This window comes from Lampetra planeri, unplaced genomic scaffold (assembly GCF_965212315.1).
Source record: "Lampetra planeri unplaced genomic scaffold, kcLamPlan1.2.h2 scaffold_1044, whole genome shotgun sequence".
Classification (NCBI taxonomy): domain Eukaryota; kingdom Metazoa; phylum Chordata; class Hyperoartia; order Petromyzontiformes; family Petromyzontidae; genus Lampetra; species Lampetra planeri.
Window position 1 is genome coordinate 1 of NW_027613754.1, and position 27,228 is coordinate 27,228.

A 27,228-nucleotide genomic window follows, 5' to 3' on the forward strand; every position below is an offset into this window, starting at 1 on the left:
TCTGCAGGGGTGTCATACGGATTCGCCCTGCAGGCACAGATATAGAGTATGGCCGAGAGGGAGATCATAACGGCAGCAGCCGCTCTGCCTCACACACACACAATACACGTGTGTGTGTGTATAATATATGTCTGAAGCACTCGACACTGAAGAGGATAGATGAATGAAATGAACGACGCTGATGAAAATATAATATTCTTACCAGCTGCAACGTTGCTGTCAGACACCTCTGCCTCGGGTATCAGGATGGGTGATGCTGGGTCATCGGGTCTTTTGTCAGGCTGTGATCCAATACCGTCTAAGTCCACTGTTGGCCAAGATTTGATTTATTTTCAGAAAATTTCAAAAGATAAAGTTCTTACCGCTAACAACATTCTTACCACTCGCTAACTGACTCTGTCAGCTCATCAGCATTCGCAATTGGGAATGGCTGGTTCAGACCTTGGTCAGATTGGGTGGTCACACACTCTCAGCTCTCTGCATGACAAGATAATCATTCAGGAAAATTCCCTCGCTCGCTCGTGATTTCACCCAAACATGGCGTTGACTTTTTGCATGCCATACAGTACAAAAATACTATTAAAATATTTGATATACTTACCCGGAGTGATGGGACGAGTAGGCTGCAGCGGGGGAGATTCACAAGTAAACCGTGATGATTCTGGAATTAAATCTTGGAAATTAATTCTGGAAATTACTTCTTAAATAAAAGAAGATGGATGCGACTACATACTTTTTTCCATCTTGACAAAATTAAAAGAAACAAGAGTTTGTAGAAATGTTCTCAAGCAGCTTCTCCTTGCTCGTGGGGACTTTGTATGTATGTATTGTGCATCCTGCCTTTTTTTAAAGCCTCTTTTCTGCACCACCCCAAACAGTGACCGTAAACTGATCCAACCCAGGACCGAATCACTTTTCCAGGAGATGTGGGGTGGATTGTTTTTTTCAACTTCTGAGTTACTAACCAAGACGGATGATGATGATGATACTGGAGTCTCGCTGATCAACGCTGCAGGATACAATCTCTTTGCCTCGCTTTCGCCCATCACACCAGCTGGATGCACTCTCTTGCCCGGGGTAGTCATTTCTTAAGGAGGCCTAGTCGGTGGTGGAACAAATACAACATTGGAGGGCCACTAGCACAGCCTATATACGCTCAACAGAAACCACGTGACACACTGTCACACGCCCACTAACCAGTGCGCATGAGCACATGTGGTTAAAACATATGGAAATTTTAAACTTTACACCTCCGGAATAAACACTTGATGACTCCACACACACACACACCATCTGGCAACATCCATCTCATCTCTTGACAACTGCCGGGTGACCTCTTGACCTTATGTCGTCAATCAAACTTAAATCCTTTCATCTGACACAAACTCCTTATTTATACTACTGAGGAGGAGGCGAGGACACAAGGAGAGAAGAGGAGGAGAGGAAAGGACGCAAGGAGAGAAGAGGAGAAGGAGGCAAGGAGAGCAGAGGAGGAGGCAAGGAGAGGACACAAGGAGGTCAGAGGAGGAGGCAAGGAGAGGATGTAATGAGAGGATGCAAGGAGAGCAAAGGAGAAGGAGGCAAGGAGGTCAGAGGAGGAGACAAAGAGAGGATGCAAGGAGAGAAGAAGAGGAGAAGGAGGCAAGGAAAGGACGCAAGGAGAGGAGGAGGAGGCAAGGAGAGGATGCAAGGGAAGCAGAGGAGGAGGAGGAGGCAGGGAGAGAGGAGGAGGAGGCAAGGAGAGGATGTAATGAGAGTGGAGGAGGAGGAGGCAAGGAAAGGACGCAAGGAAAGCAGAGAAGGAGGAGGCAAGGAGAGGATGCAAGGAGACATAGGAGGAGGCAAGGAGAGCAGAGGAGGAGAAGGCAAGGCGAGGATGCAAGGAGACGAGAGGGGGAGGCAAGGAAAGGACGCAAGGAGAGAAGAGGAGGAGGAGGCAAGGAGAGCAGAGGAGGAGGCAAGGAGAGGACGCAAGGAGGTCAGAGGAGGAGGCAAGGAGAGGACGCTAGAACGTCAGAGGAGGAGGCAAGGAGAGGATGTAATGAGAGGATGCAAGGAGAGCAAAGGAGAAGGAGGCAAGGACGTCAGAGGAGGAGACAAAGAGGATGCAAGGAGAGAAGAGGAGGAGAAGGAGGCAAGGAAAGGACGCAAGGAGAGGAGGAGGAGGAGGCAAGGAGAGGATGCAAGGGAGGCAGAGGAGGAGGAGGAGGCAAGGAGAGGACGTGAGGAAAGGAAGTAAGAGGAGCAGGAGGCAAGGAGAGGACTTAAGGAGAGGACGCAAAGAGAGCAGAGGAGGCTGCAAGGAGAGGATGCAAGGAGAGTGGAGGAGGAGGTGAGTAGAGGACACAAGGAAAGCAGAGAAGGAGGAGGCAAGGAGAGGATGCAAGGAGACATAGGAGGAGGCAAGGAGAGCAGAGGAGGAGAAGGCAAGGAGAGGATGCAAGGAGACGAGAGGGGGAGGCAAGGAGAGTATGCAAGGAGAGAAGAGAAGGAGGAGGCGAGGAAAGGACGCAAGGAGAGAAGGAGGAGGAGAAGGCAAGGAGAGAAGAGGAGGAGACGAGGAGAGGATGCAAGGAGAGAAGAAAAGGAGGAGACAAGGAGAGCAGAGGAGGAGACAGAAGGCAGTTGTGCGTCAGTGTGTGTGTGTGTGTCTCACGTGGCTCCAGAGTTCATGATGCAGGCGGGGGCGGGGCAGCTGCAGGCACGTGTGTCGTCATGGTTCATCCCCAGGTTGTGTCCCAGCTCATGGGCCACGATGGAGGAGAACAGGGCCACGTTGTTGTTGGTGAACTGGACACAGACAGAGACATTAAACGCAGCACGAGGCATTCAGGGGGCAGAGACACAATCAGACTCCTACCGCGTTGATGCCGCCGCCGTGACTCCTGGAACACACGGTGGAGACGAAGGCCATTGATTCCTAAGCTGATTCCAAAGCCGTGATTCCAAAGCTCTTCTTCCTGTTGGCCGACACATCACCATCATCATCATCACCATCATCATCATGTGTGAGTCAGTGTGTGTGTGTGTGTGTGTGTGGCTACTTACACTGTCAACAAAGTTCGCCAGAAGAACCATCTCCTCCCTCACTGCCGTCTCATTCCTGTTCATGTAATTAAACTGAGGAAACAAATAAATACAACATCAGTGTGTGTGTGTTTGTGTGTTTGTCCGTGTGTGTGTGTGTGTGTGTGTCTCACCTGCTCATTGTCCACGACCAGCAACAGCTCAACATAATGAGTCTGATGGAGAACAGCTCGCTTCACCTAGAAAACACACACACACACACACACATTCAGGATTTCATGTATTCTCGTGTGTGTGTGTGTGTGTGTGTGTGTGTGTGTTTTCCAGGTGTGCCTCACCCTGCTGTGTAGTTTGTGATGAATGTCCTGTTGAGTGAACTGAGTGTGTTGTGTGTCGTTGCCGTGGGCGTAGTTGGGGTGCGGCGATGCACAGCCCCGTGGCTGTGATGTCACATCCTGTAGGCGGTACACCAGGTGCTGGTCAGGGTCGGAGTCAAGAGGCTCAATGCCGTCATCATCAACCTCGAGGCACGTCCATGGACACTGACGACATAAGACACCTGAGGACTGAACCAGAGACCAGCTGTTAATCACAGATCAGCCATGTCGGACCCACGTTTGAAGGTTTCATACATGCATGGTGAAGAGGATTCTGACAGTGGAAGAAAAGACATGTTGAGTGAATATGAAGATTTATTCACTGGCCTGGGCTGCATTCCAGGAGTTCACAACATTCAGCTGAATCCGGCTGTTACGCCAGAGAAACATCCGCAGAGGAAAGTACCAGTAGCCCTCAGGAAGGATGTGGAAAAAGAACTAAAAAGGATGGAACGCCGAGGAGTCATAGAAAGACAGACTGAGTCTACAGAATGGGTCCGCAGCTTGGTGACGGCTGTAAAACCAAACAGGATCAGGATATGCCTCGATCCTCAGAACTTGAATCAAGTGATCCGACGAGAACACTACCTTCTGAAAACAGTGGAGCTGTCACTAAATCAGCTGACTGACTTCGATCAGGATCATCGGTACCCACGAAGCTGGATCAACTCGCTAATTCAACCCAGCTTTGTCTCATCAAGACCCCTGAACGCGCACGTACAAGAGATGTGTTCGAGGCAGCAGACCAATCACAATCATCAGCGCACGAACGGGAGACAGAGGTTAATGCTGGAAAAGTTGGAGGAGGAGAAGTCAGTGATTGTAGAAAAGACAAACACCGTGGAAGATGACAGAAGACGACAAAGCAGCTGGTAACACATCTCAGACTGTGTAAATGTGTACGTTGTTCATTAATGCCTCAATGAACCTACAACATCCGTGGATCCCTCGAAATCACATTGTTTTTTCCCAGTTAAAAGAACAAACAAACACTAAAGCGTCAACTTTAGTATTGAAATTCAATTCTTTCATATCAATATACCACCATTAGGAGACTATGAAAACCCACTGAAGCACATGTATGAAAGTGTCTCGTGAAGACGATGAACTCATCTTTTAAATCAGTGAGGTCAGAGGTCAGAGGTGGACCACCGACAGACGGTGTTTCATCTCCCACTGAATAAAGGAAACGTCCCGTGTCAAAGAACCTCAGGGTGACGTATACTGTCTGTGGTCCAGGGTGTGAGAATCGATGAGATCAAATTCATCAATCAATTTCGATGAGATTTAACGGGTCAGATCGGTCCCGGAAGATTCTTTCACGCCGTAACTCTCCCCTCACCACCTGTCTTACGTGGAGGAATGGACAGGTCATTGTTTTTCTGACATCTGATTGGCCAGTGGGTGGTGCTGTTTACAGGATCAGATTCAAACCAGACAGTTCTTCTGCTCCGGAGCAGGTGGTTCAGAGTAAATTCAGAGTAAATTACCATGGTAACAGATCTTGATAAAACGAAATCCTGCTTTGTGGTACAGGCCCCAGGAGTGTATAGACATGTTTGGAACAGACAAGAGAAGCAGTAACTGCTTCTACTTCGACTGTGGAACAAAGAAACTAACGCAAGTGGATGTGGGAGAAAGAGACAGAGCGTAATTGCAAAGTTTTATTTTGTGTTGACTAGCCCTTGTTTGTTGAGTAGTTGGCTTAGCACTTCAAAAAAAACACAATCTAAAGAAGGGGAGATGTCATGAGTATGTTGTGTACTGGGTTCACCACTAGATGGTGATAAGGTTGTAAGACTCTGCTTGTGTCGTCATGACTACAATACATCACAGACCCCTGTGTAGATGTGTGCTCTCCACCCATCAATCACAGCCAAACCCAGCGGCCGATGGGGGAGGAGTGAGCCGCGCCTCGGTCACATTAGCACCGTAGCTGTCCGGACATCCATGGCCAGACGTTCTCCAACCTCCTCAAAGTCCAAACTGTTTCCAGCAGCTCCTCTCGTCTAATGAGAGTCAAGTCACTCAGAGTCACCTGCTGACAGAAATACACCAAATGACGACCACTTCACATCAGTGGACAGTGGAACCCAGGAAATCCTGACGGGAGAAAAGGTTCACCCTAAAAATGCTGGAACTGAAGCAACAAGAGGCTTCACAGAGACACAGTAAATTCATCAGGTCCTATGAAAGGAGGAAAGAACAAGTTCAAGCTATACGTGCACGTACCAAACTCTGACCAAGACTTAGGTTGTGGTGTATTTAATTGCTCTGAGCTTGACTGGATCAGTCTGCCGCGTTCCGGGTGTTACGTTCGATGACTCATGTCTGTGTCGGTTGTTAAAAGATCACTAAAAAGAACACGTGAAGATAAACCTCGCCTCTGTGTGTATCATTTATTGACGAAATACATAAATACAGAGAGACCCACGGTTGGACTAACTAAGACACCACAAGTAAGAAACCACAACATGGTGTCAGAAGACCGAGTTACGGAGTGAGCCGAGGGAAAAAAAATGGAAAATTGAACAAGGATTAGCATCCTGCTAACGGCCAACGACTACAGCGCAGGGATGGAGCAACTCAAGCCACTGTTGCAGCTGATACTTACCGGTAATATTGCTGAGAATTGGCAGAGATGGGAACAACGCTTTTGCCTGTACATGACTGCTTCAGGTGCGTCAGAAAAAGAAGGAGGTTAAAAGAGCCATCCTACTTCAAACTATACGCGACGAGGCATTAGAAGTGTATAATCCACTCAGTATCGTCCCATCCGAAAACGACAACACATCGATGGAGGATGTACAAGGCATTCAAAGAGTACTGTAGCCCACTGAAGAATGTTGTGTTTGAACGGCATCGGTTCTGGTCCCACAGGATGTCATCAGGAAATTACAGTGGATAGATTAATCACGGAACTACGTCAGAAAAATAAAGACTGAGTTTGGCCAAAGTGAAGAAGATCTGCTGAGGGATAAGCTAGTATTCAGCATTATTGACCCTCGCATGAAAGAAAGACTACTTTGTGAAAATGGACTTACACTCCAAAGAGCCATTGACACATGTAGGTCAGCAGAACTTGCCAAGACAAATACAAGCCATGGACGTGACTCCTGTCACATATGATGCTCCAGTTGATGCTGTGGAGAAAACAAAAGGACACAAACGCACGGGCAACAAGTTCACCAAGACCAACAAACATACTGTGTGTCACAAGTGTGGAAGAAATAATCACTTTTATAAAGTATGTTGCACAGTTGTTGAGAAACGTGACAACTACAGACACAAATCTGTAAATAACATACAGAGGGAAGTGGATTCACTGTATGTTGTCAGCATGGACAGTCCTGAAGACAAAGCAGCAAGCCTCACAAAAGACAGCAAATGGTTGAAACAGCTGCATCAGAGGTGTGACGTTAAAAATTCAAACTTGATACAGGCGCTGATGCTAATGTGCTTCCCATGTCCATTTTTAAGCAGCTGCCAGGTGCCATTTGACTGCGGCCCACAAGAACTGTGTTAACTTCTTTTGGTGGAGCCCACCTGCCTTCATGTGCTGTGGCAACTTTGCTGTGTAACACTGCAAAAGACACAGCTGCCATTGAGTTACATGTAACAGAACAGGCAGACAAGACAATTCTGGGAGGTGAAGTGTGTACAGAGTTGGGACTGGTGAAAAGGGTTGAGGCACTCACAACGCCCCCACAACTGTCAACCCCCCAAGCCACCAAACAAGAGCTGATTGAAGTACAGTGAGGTCTTCACGGGACTGGGTGAGTTTCCTGGAGTGCATCATATTCATGTTGACCCATCTGTACCCCCTGTGGTACATGGGTGTAGAAACATACCTCTTTCAATCATGGACTCACTGAAAACCACGCTACAAGATCTGAGTCCCCAAAGCATCAAGTCCACAGGGGCAATGGGTGATACTTCCAGCTTGAGAGCATCAAAACAAAAGTCTTCACTTCAATATAAAAGCACTTTAAACAGCTGCAGTTACACTGTGCTTTGGCTGTCTTACAGGACACAATTCAAAGGAATGAAGCTGTTTGTGGAACATGTAAGGAACATCATCCAACGCCACTCTACTACATACACCGAGTACACCAGGTGTGCAGGAGGAGAGGTGCAGGTGCAGAGCCTTCAAGTTCAAGTTCACCACTTTAATGGGAACAGATTCCATTGTTCAGAGTGAAAGAGTTAGTGAGGGTTTTCCTCCCAATGCAGTATCAACTTGACACCTGCCGACACCAGAGATTTGATCCCACTTGAACGTTCACATGTTCCTACTCCTGAAACTGCCAAAAGTCGGAAACATCTGGAAGGACTAGCACAGGAAATACCAAAGCTGATGGATTGTGAGGTAGGTCTCCTCATAGGCTATGACGGCTCCAGGGCTTTGGCGCCACGGCAACGTAGCACAGGAGGTGATGACGAGCCATTCGCCTCAAGACTGACCTGGGTTGGAGCAAAGTCAGCGGAAGTGAACGCGTCTGTGCCATCGTGTGTCTGTCAAGGAACGTCCACCACTGTCATCAGAGCCATTGAATCTGACGTCAAAGATACAAACTCTCACACAATTGCTGAATGAAAGATTATGGCCACCTGGAAACACCCCTCCTCTTTAAGACACGCCCACATCTGCCAGAGAATAAGCAGTTGGCTCTGCTGGGGCTGAAGCCCCTGAAAGGGAGAAAACTCCTAAATTCGACGATGACGATGTTAAATTCATGGATGGCATCTTCAGAGATGGTGATGCAGAGAGAGCTCAATTCCAACCCAGGGCAGGAAAGGTTTGGTGTGTTCCTCACCAAGGGGTCCATCACCATAGGAAGCCTGAGAAAATTTGGGTGGCACAAAGTCTGGTGGCACAGTGCTAAATGATGTGATGATTAGCTGGACCTGATCTCACAAACGGGCTTGTTGTGACTTTATTTGCATGTTATAAAAACACAGATTGTATGATTATTAAATTGAATGTTACATGACTGTACATTAATTTAAAAGATAACGGTTATTTGAATAGTTAAAAATGCCAATTGATTTCATTTATGGACAAAAGTGTTTTATTTTGAAGAAACAAAAAACTGGAAGTCTGGAAGTGAACATTTTACCGTCAGATTTCCCAGCTGACCGTGTCCATCCATCACCACCCGCTCTCGTACTGTGGGATGGATTGATTTGGACCAAAGTCAGCAAGGTCAGAAAGAAAGTAAGAGAGAAATGGTCTCATAGTCACCTGTCCTTCTTCCAGGGCCAATCACATAGAAACGTTGGAAGATCAAACAACTGATGCCTTCTCAAATGTCTTGCGATGTTTTGTAGCTATCCGTGGAGAGTAAGACCAATCAGATCGGATCAAGGGACAAGTTTAGTCAGGAAAGCGGACAAAGACAGATTGACTGCTGACCTGGCAGAAAAACAACGTGACTTCGCTAACGTACCAGTCACATGGGACGTGTTTGGGAACAGCAGCGTCCTAAGCTGGAAGACGACATGATTCTTTTAGAACATTCTTCTATGTGTCAATCGTGAACAGCCGCCCACTCACTCCTGACAGCATCAACGATCCCAAAGGCCCAGAGCCACTTACCCCCCAACCATTGACGCACCATGAAAGCCTCTGTTCCACTGCTCGTTATCAGGCCAGTGAAGTTCTGCAGAGGCCTGATAACGAGCAGCTGATTTGACTCAGGTGTGTATGAGTAAGGTGACATGTAAAACCTGCAGGATAGATGGCCCTGGAGGACCGGAGCTGCCCACCCCTGTCTTAACTCCCACTGCCAGATTGTTTGTGCTTCCATGCCAGACTCTCCAGACATTTTCTCCAACGTTTGTGGGACTTTGCGTTTACCTGTTCTCGTACCTGTTTTCTACCTGCTTGTGCAGGTAGATCTGTTGATCTGTTGATCAACGCATCCTGTTTCATTGTGTGATTTCTCCGGCACTTTGGATCCGCTTCAGAACCTTGGGCTTAACAGGCAGAAGATCTGTATGCCAGGAAAAGGTGGTGCAGGGCACAATATCTGACAGAGGAATTCTGGAGTGGATGGAGGAAGGAGTACTTAACAAACATCACCCTCAGGCAACGCTGGCAGATTGGAGATATTGTCATTGTCAAAAGGAGGAAGGGGTTCCCCACAATGAGTGGCAACCTTGGAGGAACGCTTGTACAGATGATGATGGAATAATAGGGAATAGAAAGTCAGGGAAACGACTCATTCCATCCATTCGTGAACGTCCTATTCGTGAATTAGTGGAGCTTGTAGAGAACAACTAAATGTGTTCCAACAGAACCAGTCTGAGTATGTACTTTTGTGGGCAGATTTCAATGATCAGTTTCAGCCTAAGAGCTGTAATTATCACCTATTATTTGGCTCTGGAAATTACTAGATTTATTCAAATGTGTGGACCGATCAGAGTGACGGTGTGAATCTGGTGTTATGTAGCGAAGAAGCAAGAACAGGTACTGGAAGGTGCTGGAAGACCCTGGGCCACACAAGACCATCCTTCTTCCTTCTTTCAGTCTTCTACTGAATGTTTGGGTTAGATTTTTTGAAGGTTTCATTCATGAAACATTCGTATTTTTACATTTACCTTTGAATCCAAACAACTCTGGTACCAAATGTTTGAATAAACTTTATTAAATAATCATGTGAAGCTGCAGGTTGTCTGTGTTTATTTTTAAGTTCAGTTTTTTTTCAGCAGGTATCAATGCAGAAAAATTCCAACCAGGTACTGACCTGTTGCTATAGTAACAACACCAGAACCATTCAAACTTAAGTGAGTAAAACGTCATTGTTTTCATTCACACTACACAAATGTCTGGCAATGAATTCGGAAAAACATTGGATTTGTTTGCGTCACCATAGAAATATATTTGCAAAAATGAAAAAAAAAATCATTATACCATATAAATTAATTTCTGTAACATTTGGCTGTGTTGCCATGGCAATTAAGGAGAGCTTAGATGTCACTGTCAACATTTCTGTACAGGAGTTTACCTCTCAAACTGACACATGCTAACACAATCTGGTTAGCTACATGCTAACATGTAGCTAACACTACACTGATGTTTTGCCATTCAAGTGTGCGAGCAAGCTGACAACCACACAATTCACAAGTTCAGTTTGGACTTTTGTTGCAGGTAGTTCTTAACTGGACCAGACGGTGGCGCTAGTAGCAACCAAACTCAGCAGCTTCTTCCCCTGGCAAACACTGAGGGTGACTGTAACACTGTTTGACAAGGGATTTACTTTAGTCAGCATTTGAGACGCTTCTCAGATGATCCAGGTGTAAAAATGCTTGACGCCGTGTGAGACTATTGTTGTTGTTGTTGTTTTTTCTTGTTGTAGAAAACAAAAGTCAGAGTCAGATCATCTACAGTCTCTGCCTGAAAGACTCAACTCAGGGTCAGAAAAAACCCATGTTCTAACACTCATTAAACAAACCACCAATCCATTCAGAATACTTCAGGTGAAAGGAAATGAAAATCAAAACACCTTTTGAGCAGTTTTGTGACATTACACTGGATTTACCTTTGTAGAATGTTTAAATATCAATACTGAAGGTTTAATTACTTGTTTGTGTGTGTGAGAGAGAGAGAGAGAGAGAGCAGGATAAGAGTGAAGGCTGATATTCACGAAGTGAAGAGTTTGTAATTGGGGTGAATCTGTGAAACAACATTTGAACATTGCGTGAAGATCCACACTCTGAGTGCTTCTACTCAAATCGTTCAATCGTTCAAATTGTTCAAGCAATTTTCACTTGAAACAAACAGGAAAATCTGCCAGTGGAGCAAGACGTTTTTGGAACCACTGGAAGTGAAACTTCTAGAAAAGAGAAACCTGTCTAAAAACAAGTCACTTTTTAGGTGACGTGACTCATTCTAAGTAGAAAGAGGCTCGAAATGAGACATTTGGATTGGATTGAATAATTCAAACGCTTGAGGTGGTGGTTCAGAGGAAGAAGACGTGTGACGGAACTGGTCCGTGGATCAGAGACGGGGGGGGTCGTGACCGTCTCCGTCAGGTCACACAGAAGAAGCCTCAGACACATTTGACTTTCTGCTGACAAACGTCTGTTTAGTTTATGTTGTTCAAGAGATGCAGACGTGACTCTTTACAAACTCAAATATACAAAAAATTAGACATTTATCTCCACTGTCTCTCCAAAGACTCTGAACTCTTGACCTGATGACAAACCATATTTGGTCACTTCCACCTCTGTCCCTGTCTCTCCCTCCGTATATATATAAACTACATTTATTTTTCTCATTATACTTATGATAAGTATATACTGTCGTATTTATTTATGAATACATTTTTCTGCAAAATTTTGGAACTTTAAAGAACTGGGTGAACTGTTGGAAAAATAATCCACTTTGATTTCTTAAAAAAAAAAAGCCTATGATGCCAGTTAGAGAATGTTTTTAATATTACTTCTGGATGTTATTACGATGCAATCGTGGGGGACCCCCTGCAGCCCTCCAGGACCCCTGTGGGTCCCCAAACCCCACTTTGACAACCACCGACTGAGAACATACACGTCCGTCTCTTTTCCAATTCAATAACATTCAAATGACTTGTCAGAATCAATGACTCCTTAGAATCAAATGCTAAATCTTACTGAGAATATTTGTCTTATTTGTAACCAAAACAATATCTTTACAGTTCAAATCACCTGAAAAAGTGACTTGTTTTCAGACATTTTTCATTTGTTTCAAAGTTTCACTTCCAGTGGAGCAAGTGCTCTTTTCTACGACGGAGTATGAGGGCCACATTAAGAGAAAACAAAATGTAGGCTTTGAGAAAAAAGTCATTATTTACGAGATTAAAGTCATTACTTACGAGAAAAATGTCATTATTGTATGAAAAGAGGGGTGTTAAGAGACATTCTTTTATTTAGTGTAGGCTGCTCAGTTGTGTTGATGCACATGATATAAGGTGACTGTGTACATCCACAGCCCTGAGGCAGCTCGCGCTCTCCTTCTGTTCAGCACATAGCTTCAGTTTTCATTCAAACAAAATAACGTGACTGCCACCACAGTTGTTAGATTTAATCACTGAGACCAACATTTATCTCCTAAAAATAATTTAACTACCCAGTGGTTCATCTATTGAACGCTAAAAACGGTTCACCCCGGGATGACAATGCTTGTTGACCGGGCGATGCTGCTGTGTCTCTGACGAGCCGCTGCTCTCGGTGACAAGCGTAGGGTGACCATATTTTGAATTCCAAAAAAGAGGTCACTCGGCTCGGCCTCGAGATACTTCAATGATACTCGAAGAGTATTAATTAAAAGAGGACGTTTGGTCTGCCGCTGCTGCTGATTGCTAACGTAATCGTGTCAGCCATAATAAGTCTCTACCGTTCTCCGGAGATTACAGAAAAGAGCATTAGCCCCACTTCTGAAACAACAAACATTAAAAAACTACGTTTGCTCAGTGAGCAGAACAGTTTAATAAAAGTTTAACATGTAATGTGTGCATTAGTCCAGTGTAACATCAACCAACCTTACCCGTATACCGCTAAAATCTATGACTTTTTTTTCTCGTAAGTAATGACTTTAATCTCGAAAATAATTACTTTTTTCTCGAAGTCTACATTTTTTTTTCTCTTAATGTGGCTGTAATACTCCATCGTACTTTTCTTATTACAAGTAAAAAAAAAATCTTTTCCCACTCGCAGATTTTCCTGTTTATTTCAAGTGAAAATGTCTAAAAACAAGTTAACAACAACTTTTTCAGGTGATCTTCCTAACAGTAAGATTTTATGACTGAAATCAGATATTTTGACAAGAAATAAGACAAATCCTTGGTAAGATGTTGAGTTTTAGCAGTTTTCAATCTTTTTGTAATCAATTATTAGCATCAGATCAATTGTGATTGTGACAACAGCTGCAGACAAACAGACTCGTTGGTGAACTTTACATGACATTTTGTCTTCAGTGGTGTAGTTTTCACCATCAGCCACAGGGAGGCACTGGCGTATAGGCTGGTACTGAGATGGTAAAACACTTGACCAATCGTTTCTTCATACACGTGTCAGATATGCAGCCGCCGAGGCTCAAACAAATAAAACACATGGAACATTTCTATTTTTACATCGACAGTATTCACAATATAGACTGTGTATAATGTGTGGACCACACCGCTCCGCCCACTTGGATGAGCCGCCGATATCTGAGAGACGGGAGCTGACATTTTACACGGAGGAACCAAACTGCACCAACAGAGAACTAAACTCTTATTGGCCAATTTCAGTCATTTTTGTCCTTGTGGTTTTGTTAGCATAGCATTTGTAGCTAATGCTGCGAAGACACCGTTGTGCTTCAAAAGGATTTATCAGTGCGTTGTTCCTATCCTCCGTTCAAACGTTAGCATGTGACACAGCCACAGACATGCCCCCCGTGGGTACCAGTCACCAGCTCGTCGTTCATTGGTCAAAACGTTAGCGACAATGAACCATGATCAGCGACTGAACAGGTAGAACTTCTAGAAGCGCTGACACGGTTTGGTCTGGATTGGACTTCATACGGGGGCTTGGAAACAGCAAAGGGGGGATGTTCAAAGTAAACAGGGTCGATTCCTGTCAGAGACAAACAGGTCTGACTCGCCTGCACTTGACGGCTGTGACTCGTCGACCGTGGACAGAAACAACGTACATTCCTACAACAGTACAGAGAAGTGTCATCGTGTGGCACCAGTGACGCAAAGAGGGCAGGCTCCGCCTCCATCCACCACGCCCTTCAAACGGGCCAATCAGAGCGAAGCACTGCTCAGTGCAGGTCATGCTGAACTAACTCCCACATCAACTTCCTTGCAGTGCACAAATAGCATTGTCTCATGAAGCTTGCTAGCACTGTTAGCCAGCATGCTAAGCACCTGACCAAAGTGGAGAACAGGACAGAAGGTTCTTGGAGGATAGCGACACGTCTCTCGGACTTGTTGGGTGTCACGGGTAAAGACTTGATGATTTGCTGGTTTACTGACAGTTACTACTACTCCCGGTCCCAGCTGACAAGTCGGCCTTTTTGGCTCCAGGATCAACGCCGGGTTGTTGCTAGGTAACCAGCTCCGATTGGGCAGGGGCAGAGGTTAAAGAGGAAGACGAGGAGGAGGAAGAAGAAGACGTGTGTCATCCAGATGTGGTGGAAGGAAACACCTGAGTGGTTAAACAGGTGGAGGAGGGGCAGGTCTTTGAGGCACCAGAGGCTGTGGCGCAGCAGACGGTTTGGGTTTACTGACAGAGGTGAAGCACAAAACACAGATGTCAGTGAATGCATCAGTAAACTCAGCGACTCAGGTTACATGTCAGTGCTAATTAGCAGCACTATGCAGTTAGTTAGTCAACGTTCTTTGTTATGTTACAGACTGATGCTAATCTTTAGCCATAATCTTAGCTAACAAATTACAGACCGATGCTAATCCTCAACTAGTTGGGTATGTGCTTGGTTAATGAGTTATAGACTGATACTAATCTCCTGTTAGCTGTTTACATCTTTAGCTAACACGTGACATTGATGCTAATCTGTTGTTAGCTGTCTTTGTACTCCAGTTTTCTCGTCTGTCATCTGTGATGCCGACTGTAGTAAAGCCGTGGCATGCTGGTGTAGTCATACTCTTACAGAGGAGGAGGAGGAGGCCTCGCAGCATAAGAGGGCGCTGTCCTGTTGGTGTCCACCACCTGTACACAAACAATGAAACACATTACAACTTCATTCTTACATCTATTTATTGATGCGATTGCAAAAAGCCCTTTGATAGGAGCTTAGAAGTAATACAGTGGTATATCACAGTGACATTTTAGCAGTAACATGACATTATTAAGTAATACGCTGGTAGCATTAGCATTAGCATAGCACACACACTGAGAAGTAAATAAGTATTTTACCTCCTGTCGGGGCAGCAGCTGAGCGTTATGCTTGAAAAGAAGCAAAGGATGTTAAAACTCATCACACAACACACACAGGGTGTCATTCATGAACCGAAACTGTTCGTAGACTGAAATGTACGTGCATCTTCCCACTCATCAACATTTGAGTTAGTTCTCGGAGCTAATGACAAAATCTACTCCTGCTGCCGACCGCACGTAGCGTTTGTGTCAATTTAAGAAGGCACGGAAATGTTTCTCACATTGGAAATTACAATGTAAATTCATATTGTCCTCTGTTATGTTGAAAATATGATATAAACATGACAACAAATAAAAATACAACACATTTACTTCAATGAGTTGGCAACTGGCAGTTTTAAAGAGAATGTTCGTGACTGTGAATTATCTATAAACATCAACTAAATAGTTACACCAGGGGTGTCCAAACCTGTCCTGGGGGGCCACCTATCCCACAGGTTTTAGATGTCACCCTGCCAAGGACCGGCTTGGACACCCCTGAGTTACACATTGTTTATACTTGTTGAATGAGCTGTGCGCAGGGCCCCAACTTCTGGGGGGGATGTCGGGTAGCACTCTGTGAAGGTCCAACTGATCTGTGATGCCACGTGTGGTGTTGAATGTTGTTAAATGCTCATAAATCTGGAGGATTTTTTTAGAGTAGACTTTTATGTCCCCGTCTACACACTCATTTGTGTTTCATCAATGAGACACACTGTCAGTAACCCTAAAATTAAATCAAATGAAATTAATATGAATGAATTCATATAGTTATTGGAATAGAATACACTATGATATAGAAACGTAGAGAAAGAGAGAGAAATAGACAGATAGATATAGATACATTTAGAATGAAATAAAATTGAAACTGCGTAAATACCAAAGTTAATACGTCATAATTTGACCGATCGTCAGTCAGGATGAGTTCAGTCTGAGTCTCAATCCAACTCACCCAGTCTTTGTGGATGTCGTTGCCGCGGGCAGCAGACAGAGGCTGTGGTCTGGGATGTGGTGCTGAGGTTGGACTGTCGGCTCTGTAAGGGGACAACAAGAGATTACACACAAGTACAAATGAGTAAAAAATAGTATACTGCAAAATAATTATTCAAATGATGAGAGAGATGAGATAATTGTCAAGATTTTTCCTTCAAACGTTTCTTCAGGAGAAACTGAAACAGCTGAATGGAATTTGCTTTTATTCCATGCACGTTATTCTGTGGGACACATTTGGTGGGACGCCATGAGATGTCCTCAGGTTGCTACTTCATGTTCTTGGCTAACAACTTACAGACAGATGGTCATTTTCTGTCAGCTGGTGGTGTTCTTAGCTAACATATCACTGATTGATGCCAATCTTTAGCATGCTAACGACTAGCTAGTGACTGATGCTAATCTGGTTATATTATGAGCTTCTCCAGGGTGTAAAGGCGGGGCCTTTCGCCCGTTGACAGCTGGGATAGGCTCCAGCACACCCGTGACCCGTAACCGGATTAAGTGGCAGAAAATGAATGAATTATGCGCTAACAAGTGTTTTGTTTTTGTTAATGTTCTTAACTTAGTTACAGCCTAATGCTAATCTTCATTAGCTGGTCCTATTCTGTGCTAGCACCTTACAGATTGATGCTAATCTTCAACTAGCTGGTTATATACTGTGCTAGCATGTTACAGACTGATGCTAATGTTCAACTACTGTAGCTGGTTTGATACTGAGCTAGCAAGTTACAAGTTAATCTCCAACTAGCTGGTTATATTCTAAGGTAACAACTTACAGACTGATGCTAATCATCATCATCTCCTCAGCTGGCACATTCAACTTTTAAAACACCATGTTCCTCACGCCTCCTGATACCAATGTTGTCGGGCTGATGTGTGCGTCCAGACTCACTGGAATCCCTGTGATCTCTTCCTGCGGCTCAGCCCAAAGCCCCGCATCAGCTCGTTCCTGCGCAGGAAAGCAAAGGCACCCAGAACCAGCAGGGGGGAGGACGAGGAAGAAGAAGACGAGCAGCCCGTCTCTGACGGATGTGTCCTTATCTGCGGAGGACAGAGGAGCAGGAACTCCATCACACTGCTGCTGCAGGTGGAAGGTCAGATGTCAACATACCGTTCCAGGTGGGGCCGCTGTCCACGCTCCCGCCGTAACCTTTGACCTCACAGAAGGGCGGTGCCCAGCCATACTCGCAGTGGCAGTTTTTGTTGCTGTTGCAAACCTGAGGGGACAGTGACAGGTGAGCGTGTGGGACCGAGGCCCGGTGCTAACTGACAGGTGGGCGTGGCTCACCCCGCGACCATGACACTTCTTCTCCACGTCACAGTCAAAGTTCAGGACGTCGGCGCTGTGACACTCGAAGTTCATGCAGACCTGAAGGCCACGGAGTGAAGACCTGCATCAACAACATCACCTTTGTCCTCTTCTCACCATCCTCAGCTTGTTTTCTCTCTTCCCTCCTTCCTCATCGTCTTTCCTTTCCTCCTCCCTCCCTTGTCACCTTCTTTCCTTCCACCTCCTCCTTACATTGTTTCCTCCTCCTCCTCTTCACCCTCTTCCTTTCCTCCTTACTCTTTTCCTCACCTCTCCTCCCTCCTCCTTTCCTTTCCTCTCCTCCCTCCTCCCCTTCCTCCTTTCCTCTCCTCTCCTCTCTCCCCTCCTCCTTTCCTCTCCTCCTTTCCTCCTTCCTCTTTTCCTCTCCTCTCCTCTCTCCCCTCCTCCTTTCCTTTCCTCTCCTCCCTCTCCTCTCCCACCTCCTCACCTTGTTGTCTCCACACTTGGTTCCCTCGTTGACCATCCCCGGGTCGGGGACGTCTGATCCCAGCCTGAAGTCGACACCATAACATTTGCCGCCAGCGATGGGAGTGCTGATGATGGACGGTTCGATGCCGAACACCGTCACCTTCCCCGCCTGGATGTTGGAGCACTGCAGCTTCCCGCACAGGGCGTTTCTATGGAAACAGACCAGCGTCATTTGCTGTGGATCTGCTGCTAGCTGCCAGGTCCTCCAACACGTGAACAAACACGTAAATGAGTTGACTCTATGCCGTGCTCTGATTGGCAATTTGCCACCAAAATGCATCCTGGGAGTTGTAGTTTTAGGCCACGTCCACACTGATGCAAACGCACGTTTTCAATGGTTTAGTCCAATCGTCTTGACTCAAGGGCTGAGAACACATTCTTTTGAAACAAGGGATCTGTACCATGAAGCAGGATTTTGTTTTAGCGAGATAAGTTCAGGGTTAACCCTGGGTTTTCTGTACCACAAAGCCGTATTTATTTTTATCAAGACCTGTCTCCGTGGTAATTTACTCTGAACGAGCAGGGTCAGATCCTGTAAACAATACCACCCACTGGCCAATCAGATGTCCAGAAAAACAAACAAGTGAAACAGCACCACCTATTGGCCTGGAGGATGAACTACTGTCTGTCGATGCGTTTTCGCGGAGGCATTTGGACCCAGATGTTCTTGATACGGAGCTCATGTGGACGTGGCCTTGTTTCCAGTTATGACTCTGGTGGTGTTACCTGCTCTCACACTTCTTGTAGCCGTAGTTCTGGTAGCCACAGTTCCCAAAGCGATCGCCCTTACTGTTGACGTCTTTGAAACAGACTTCAGGAGCTGCCTTCACCTCTGATGGAGGACGAGGAGGGGGGTGGGGGGTGGGGGGGGGGGGCGAAGAGGAGAAGGAGGAGGAGGAGAGGAGTAAATGGAGGAGGAGGAGGATTAACAACACATTCAGGTGTGAACTGGCTGCAGCAGTTAGCTCCTAAGATAACTAGCTCCATTAGCTTCAATGAGGTCAATTAGTCAAAGGTCAAAGTTCACCGAGGTTGAACTGATGACTGATGTGGTGTTCAGGTGTCGACTCACAACAACAACAGTTCTCTCCTGTTGCCACAGAATGTTGACGTGAGATGAAGCTACGTGTGGACGGCCTTCTGCCTCGACCAGCTGGGCTCTCACTCTCACACACACACACGACTTACTGGGTCCAAAGATGGCCTGACACTGTCCGTCGTAGTGCTGACACTTCCCGTTGTAACAGTACGCCTGTTGGTTCCTGCACGGCTGGCCGTTCTGGACACACACACACAAACACACACACACACACACACACACACACACACACACACACACATACGTCGAACCTTCACTGACTGGAACAAAGTTCATTTGGATTCCAGGGTGAACGTCGGACGCTGACCTTCGACCCCAGACACTGTCAACTCCAACACACAAACAGACGGTGTCACTGCCGACACATTCACACTAGCATACTCTGGAGTACCGTAATGATCAGAAAACATGTTCCTGACAGCTGACAAGTGTCATCCGGTTCCTCTACCTGGTGTGAAGGAGTTAGAAGGAGAAGAAGAACATTGAGTAGTTGTGCCCCACCTCGATGTTGCTGTCATTACGGTAACGATACGCTGGCTTCTGGTGACAAAGTGAATCAGATTTGTTGTGATCACTCTCTGGAACATAGACACCACTCAACCACTCGTCAGTATCAAGTCAGCACACCTGGGTACCAGGTACCTGTGGAGTCTACATGAGGACACCAGTGGGAGCGGCGATGTGACCTCTGACCTTCTCCCCGTGTGGTCGTATTCTGATGAGTCAGCTCCTTTTGCTTCTCCCATTTTGTAGCACTTAACTTTGGGTTGCTGCCTCCTCCATCTGCAGAACGTTTTTTGTCTGACTACTTTTGTGTTTTCCTCTCTGAAGGAACAACGCCCGACGCGCCTTCCACAGCTTCCGACCCCCCCCACGCTCCTGGCTTCCAGTCCACAGCTTCCGACCCCCCCCACGCTCCTGGCTTCCAGCTGTCCTCTCCGGGTGCCTCCACTCCCTATCCCAGCCTCATTCCCTTAGCTGCACCGTTGAACATATAAGCGTTGCTGGCTCCACACCTCACACTCCATCTCAGACCCACCCATAGGTTCTCCCCCCCCACACTGTGGCAGCCTTTTGTCTCCTTGTTCATCATTTATTTCCTCACTTGTTTCATTCCCTTTCCATCAATAAACGTCACAGTGCCATCAGTCCATTCCTGTCCCAGGAGTCATTCACTACAGGGGTTCGGTTCTGTTCGGGATGTAACAGGATTTACCGTAATGACAGCGACATGGCTGTTTTCCTATAGCGCATGTATTTGTGTGATCCGGGTACTATGTACTAATTACAGTAAGTATGCCAGTGTGCATGTAGGTGTCAGTGTTCAACATTCTGTTGTTTTAATGTCTTTAATCATTTTGTACTTTGAGATGCATGTTTGTATGAAAGGTGTGATACAAATAGGTTCATTCATTCATTCATCTTATTAACTCCCATAAAGCTTCGTTCTGGACTGGACCCCTGAAGCAGACGGTCAGTAAACCAGTTCAACGAGCATGTGACGTCCCAGCGGGGTCTCACCTGGATGAAGACGTCACTCTGGCACAGAGGTGAGGAGCCGTTGCAGTACTCGGGTAGATCACACTCGTCTGAGCTGGAGCGACACACGCTTCCTCCTGGTAGGAACTGAACACACACACACACACACACACACACACACACAAACACACAGGAGATGAAGAGGACAACCAAGGAGGGTCAGATGGGTCCGTTTCATCACACAGTTCTTTGAGTGTGACAACCCCGTGGAGGTGTTCCACGTACAACTACAACGTAACAACGTTCCCACTGACGACCAATCAAACGCCATCTAGGTTGGACAGACGTACAGGTGGAATGTCGGAGGCTGTTTGCTACTTCCTGCCGGAGAGGACGTCTGACCCCAGGTGGAACACACCTCTGACTCGTCTCTGTCAGAGTCTGGTTCCTCCTCCGTCCAGGTTCCAGCTGAGCTGATTGGTCAGTGTCTACCAGTGACAGCGACACATTCCTCCTGTCATCACACACAGCTTATGTGTTCCGTGGTGAAGTCCAAGTTTGTGTGTCTGGGGAGAGCGTTTACACATGGCTTTGTTCATCTCTGCCATCATGTCCTGCTCCATCTTCTATGGAAAGAGGATGAGGACCACGTGGAGAAAAAAAAAAGTGGCAGCAGCATCGAAAATGATTGTTGGAAGTCTGGGATTAAAGTTGGAATTCTGAGAAATAAAACAGGTTGATCTCAAATTAATTCAATCTCACAATTCTGACTTGTTTGTGAAAAGTCAGATCATTTTGCTGACTCTCCTTTTTTATTGTTATGTGACTGACGGTTGACAGTCCTCTTCCATACAGACAGCAGGTTTCACCATCTCCATCATGTGTGTGATGACTCGCCCTGAAACCGACCTGACGGACCTGAGACGTGTCTGGTCACGGTGGGTTTACCTGACATCTGTGACAACACTCTCCGAAGGCGCACTGAGCTCCAGACTTCAGCTTACACGTCTGGTACTCGCAGCAGGGGTCGTCCTCACACTCCTGTGACACGCACACACATACACACACACACAGTCACAGGACTGGTCTGCTGTCTCTGTGTGACTCAGGTGTTGTGGGATGAGGAACCTTCTGGGAGCCGCAGTCACACTCTTCTCCCATGTCCACCAGTCTGTTCCCGCAGTAGGGGGCGCTGTAGGCCTCATCAGGGCGAGGAACATTCAGCAGACACGTCCCCCCGTCAGCAGAATCATCTTCTCAAAGTCATCAGCGCTACAGCTGCTGAAGTTTCTGGATCCTCTGAGGGTAGGAGGGAAAGAGAGGAGGCAAGGAGGTCAGAGGAGGAGGAGGCAAGGAGAGGACGCAGGGAGGTCAGAGGAGGAGGATGCAAGGAGAGAACGCAAGGAGAGCAGAGGAGGAGGAGGCAAGGAGAGGAGGTAAGGAGAGGATGCAAGGAGAGAACGCAAGGAGAGCAGAGGAGGAGGAGGCAAGGAGAGGATGAAAGGAGAGGATGCAGGGAGGTCAGAGGAGGAGGAGGCAAGGAGAGGACGCAAGGATAGCAGAAGAGGAGACAGAAGGCAGTTGTGCGTCAGTGTGTGTGTGTGTGTCCTCACGTGGCTCCAGAGTTCATGATGCAGGCGGGGGCGGGGGCAGCTGCAGGCACGTGTGTCGTCATGGTTCATCCCCAGGTTGTGTCCCAGCTCATGGGCCACGATGGAGGAGAACAGGGCCACGTTGTTGTTGGTGAACTGGGACACAGACAGAGACATTAAACGCAGCACGAGGCATTCAGGGGGCAGAGACACAATCAGACTCCTACCGCGTTGATGCCGCCGCCGTGACTCCTGGAACACACGGTGGAGACGAAGGCCATTCCCGCCGTAATTCCCAAGCTCTTCTTCCTGTTGGCCGAAACATCATCATCATCATCATCATCATCACCATCATCATCATCATCATCACCATCATCATCACCATCATCACCATCATCAACATCATCATCACCATCTACATCAGCATCACCATCATCACCATCATCATCATCCACATCATCACCATCATCATCTTCCCCACCATCACCATCATGTGTGAGTCAGTGTGCCTGCGTGCATGCATTTTTGTGTGCATGGACTTTTCTTCTCCTTGCTGTCAGTGTGAGTGTGTGTACACTCACAGGATGAGCTGTGCTGAGTCGTGGCGCCGGCGAGGAACAGCTCCTTCTCTCTCCACTGGGTGAAACGGCTCAAAACTTCACCGGCTCCTCCGTCGATGCTGATCGGGTTCTGATCGGTCCAGATCTCCAGACCCACCAGCACCACCCTGACATTCAGCTGCATATAGATCTACACACACACACACACACACACACACACACACACACAGATGGTGTTACCATGTGCATCATTTTCCAGATTGTGTGTGTGTGTGTGTGTGCGTGTACTTACACTGTCAACAAAGTTCGCCAGAAGAACCATCTCCTCCCTCACTGCTGTCTCATTCCTGTTCATGTAATTAAACTGAGGAAACAAATAAATAAACCATCAGTGTGTGTGTGTTTGTGTATGTGTGTTTGTCCGTGTGTGTGTGTGTGTGTGTCTCACCGCTCATTGTCAACGACCAGCAACAGCTCAACATAGTGAGTCTGGTGGAGAACAGCTCGCTTCACCTAGAAAACACACACACACACACACACACACACACACACACCACACACACACACACACACACACACACACACACACACATATTCAGGATTTCATGTATTCTCGTGTGTGTGTGTGTGTGTGTTTTCCAGGTGTGCCTCACCCTGCTGTGTAGTTTGTGATGAATGTCCTGTTGAGTGAACTGAGTGTGTTGTGTGTCGTTGCCGTGGGCGTAGTTGGGGTGCAGCGTTGCACAGCCCCGTGGCTGTGATGGTCACATCCTGTAGGCGGTACACCAGGTGCTGGTCAGGGTCAGAGTCAAGAGGCTCAATGCCGTAACTGTCCTCAGCGAGGTGCAACATCCCTCTGAAAGAGACGCAGGAAACGCAACCAGTTTTATTATGACATCACAGGTCACATGATCTGATCTACAGGTGTGTTCATGTGTTCAAGTGTCAGAGTTAACCCAAATGAACGTGATGTCATTCTGTCATGTTCACTGGACATTCCACTCACGCACGTCGCACGCACGCACACATCACACACACACACCACACACACACACACCTCACACGCATGCACACAAACGAAAACCCTCACGCACACACAAAAACAATCACACAAACACGCATGCACGCACTTACGTGCACACACACAAACACTCACACAGCACATCCATGTGCACAGACACATGAAAACAACATGACACTCGTCCATTTCTCTCCACCCATGTGGAGAAAATGGATTTTCAGCCTAAATAAAGCATGTTGCGTTTTTCTTATTGTGAATCTCATTGAGTTGGAACTTGAAGATGTCTTCTTTCAGTCCCTGTCTTCAGCCTTGGAAGTGTCCCATACAGAGGACAGTGTTTGTCTTTTGTTCATCTGAGGTTTGGAGTTCCTCTGCTATCCTGGCACTGGTTCATTCTGGTATTTCGTCTCGTCCTTTTTAGAATTAGAATTATCTGTGTGGGGGAGCTCAATGAGGTTACTAGGTTGTCAGATATTCAGGTTCACATATGGATTGCTGCTCCGTCAGAAGTTGATGTTTCACCACCTGTTGTACTTTGATCAATAACCCCGTCCCAGACCTAGTTCCAATCGCTCCCAACAATGACCTGTCCTTCCAAACGTCCTTCTCTTCTACTAACTTCATGGATGAAGTCGGATTCCTCTTTATCAGGTGCATATGTTACATAACACTATTGTACACCATGTAACAGCGCCTCAACCCCAAATAAGTTGGCCCTTCCCATCTTTGTGTTGCTTCAATTTGTATTTGTACACACACAATTGTATTGTGTGTGTGTGTCTCATCCAGAGTGTGTGAGAGCGACCGTGACGTGATGTCCAACTATTTAATTAAGCCTCTGTGTGTGTGTGTGTGTGTGTGTGTGTGTATCAGTAATTAGACAGGAATCCCACTGACTGAAACAGCGGGGGTGGACACACACACACACACACACCCACACACACCATCTGTGGTGAAGTAACTTTGTCCTTGACTCAGAGATGATGCTTGGAGGTCGATCAGACTGTCTCAAATGAACACGTGACCTGCTTTGTGATGTCATCACCTTCGAGTGGGAATACACGTCTTCATCGAGTTGACATCGCCCCCACCCCTCGACCTCTGAACTTTGACCTCTCTCACCCAACTTCTACTAGATTCATTGTCAAAGAAACAGAAATGGATCATTCATTTATGTTTCCCTGTGTTCTCCCGCTCAAACTCCATCAGGCGTCTGCTTCTAGTGTCACTCCTGAGTTGTTTTGTCCGTTCGTCTCCATTTCTTTTTCTTCAGCGTCCAACTGGTCTAACTTCTGGTGAAAATCATCCATTCTGCTCGTTTTCTTTGTCAAATGTCAGTTGTTGGTCCCGCGACAGTTGGTGTTTGGCAGTGGAAACAGGTTGTGATGGATATTAGAACTACGTGTAAACGGCTTTAATACTCAGCTTCAGCCAATCAGAAAAGAGCAATCACCCAGACCATGTATAAATACAAGTATGCTCAAATGTGTTTATCTTTTAGCATCTGTTTGTATTCTGCCTCTCCATGTATCTTTCTTTTTTCTTTGTATTTCCCTCCATCCATCATTTACAGTATGTGAGTGTCAGCTCCTGCTGAAATCGTGGATAAATAAAGGAACATGTCATCTTATCTTATAGTGAGGCTGTTGAGCACTACTTCTGCATCTGTCCGTCTGCATAGCTCCACGTTGAATCTCTCTGCTGTGTTTTGTTCATTTTTTCCAGTTATCTCTGTTGGTCTTTGTTTCCACTCAAGCAAACGGTGACTGAAATTGAGCGGATCTTGTTACTGCAGCAACTGCAAGATTGGCTTAATTTTCTGCTCACTTTTTATCCACCAATAATCTCATTTTTGGTTGGTTCTATTTGCTTGGCAGACACCGAAATGCTGCTCCATCATCTCTTCTTCTCCGTTTTTGGTGAACTTCAGCTCCACCTACAGACCTGGAGTATGAACTACAGCCTGTCCAGCTGTCTCCAATGGATCCATTTGGAGGAAAATATCTTGATATGATGCCAAGGAAGACGGAGGAACAAAACATGTTTCTAGTCCATGTGGACAGGCTCATATCAGGTTGCATGTATGGACATCAAGTTGTTAAAGAATGAGTTTATGACCAGTTTAAAGTTTAAAGATGTATTCAGGACACTTGTGTGTGTGTGCGTGTGTGTACCTGAGGCCGTTGCAGATGCTCATCGCGGCAGATGAACCCTCCATGTCTTGAACAAAGCCCCGATAGTGACAATGCTTCTGCAATGGACAACGTGGTTAACTGCAGTTGTGACAGATTCACCAGCAGGGGGCAGCTGATCAGACAGAAGCGACGGAACATGTGGTGAATAAAGACCAGACTGGCGAGGAAATGAAAGAAAGAAGAGGGATTGGAGCTGTTGAATCAGAGAGGTGTGTGTCGCAGATCTTAGTCATTCATTCATGTGCACTTGTTACTGGGAAAACACGCTGAACTGTCAACTTCTGTTTGCTTTGGCACACACACACACACGCACACACACATCCTGTATCACTCCCAGAGGAGCTTAAAAAGCACTTCCTGTGTGTGTGCACACTTTGTGTTTAACCTTCTCACTGAGGACACTGAGGAAGTGACAGGAAACACTAGAAACCTCAGACACCAGAAACAGGAAGCACATCGAGGAACAAAGCTCGGGTCAGGACTGTGGGATTGTGGGATTTTGACAAACTCCCCCAATATCAATCATCACTTGACTGATCACATCAAATACTCATCAGACACACCAGTGGACTAATGACACTCCAACAGTACCAGCTCCACTCGGACTCCCGTGGTACCTGCTACTGTTTGGTTCCTCCTCAAGCTGAGCTGACACTAACATGAGACAGACTGCCGGCCTCTGATTGGTCAGGAACTGGAAGGGCGGGATAAACAGCTGTCTGTCGAAGTCCCTCTACGTTATATTGGAGAAGTTGATGTCCGACAGAGCGACGGAAGAGAGTCCACGGACAAGTGTTCCACGTCGGATGTGTCTGAAAAGCTGACGACAAATTTCTAGACCCAAATGGCTGCAAATAAATTAGTTTGATTTCTTCAGTGTAAGTTTTTTTAGTTTTTAGTGAGTGGTTCATGTCAGTTCAGTTCACTGCTGCACTCAGTTGATCTGTGAAATGAACAGATCTTTTCCAGGCAGTGATTCAGTGCAGTTCGTTCTGTTTGAATGAGTCCACACTAGTTTGTGTCACATATTAACGCTGTCACAGCAGTTTCACGCGGCCGGTGCTGTGACGATTCCAGCTCATGTCAAGGAGGACCTGACTAGTGATGGGAAAGGACACGAGTCGAGTCAAGCTGGAACGGTGGCATGAAAGACAGTCAGAGAACCATCAGGAGGGAACGGACACAA

At 46.4% G+C, this 27,228-nt stretch overlaps 1 protein-coding gene across 1 annotated transcript in view; it reads right to left on the reverse strand.

Annotated features, from left to right (window-relative positions):
• Nucleotides 1–2,652: 2,652 nt before the first annotated feature.
• The window catches only part of LOC144738544 (disintegrin and metalloproteinase domain-containing protein 9-like), a 29,828-nt gene continuing 5,252 nt past the window's right edge, over nt 2,653–27,228 (reverse strand). The window contains 25 exon segments of the mRNA XM_078621553.1: nt 2,653–2,790; nt 3,201–3,266; nt 3,480–3,569; nt 16,258–16,339; nt 17,191–17,285; nt 17,287–17,339; nt 17,410–17,515; nt 17,587–17,667; nt 18,056–18,245; nt 18,823–18,928; nt 19,285–19,375; nt 20,717–20,821; nt 21,623–21,715; nt 21,803–21,918; nt 21,921–21,973; nt 22,288–22,322; nt 22,324–22,422; nt 22,494–22,575; nt 22,848–22,893; nt 22,896–23,016; nt 23,119–23,191; nt 23,275–23,339; nt 23,480–23,590; nt 23,592–23,682; nt 26,022–26,098. Of these exon segments, the coding sequence (XP_078477679.1) occupies nt 2,653–2,790; nt 3,201–3,266; nt 3,480–3,569; nt 16,258–16,339; nt 17,191–17,285; nt 17,287–17,339; nt 17,410–17,515; nt 17,587–17,667; nt 18,056–18,245; nt 18,823–18,928; nt 19,285–19,375; nt 20,717–20,821; nt 21,623–21,715; nt 21,803–21,918; nt 21,921–21,973; nt 22,288–22,322; nt 22,324–22,422; nt 22,494–22,575; nt 22,848–22,893; nt 22,896–23,016; nt 23,119–23,191; nt 23,275–23,339; nt 23,480–23,590; nt 23,592–23,682; nt 26,022–26,098 (2,265 nt within the window).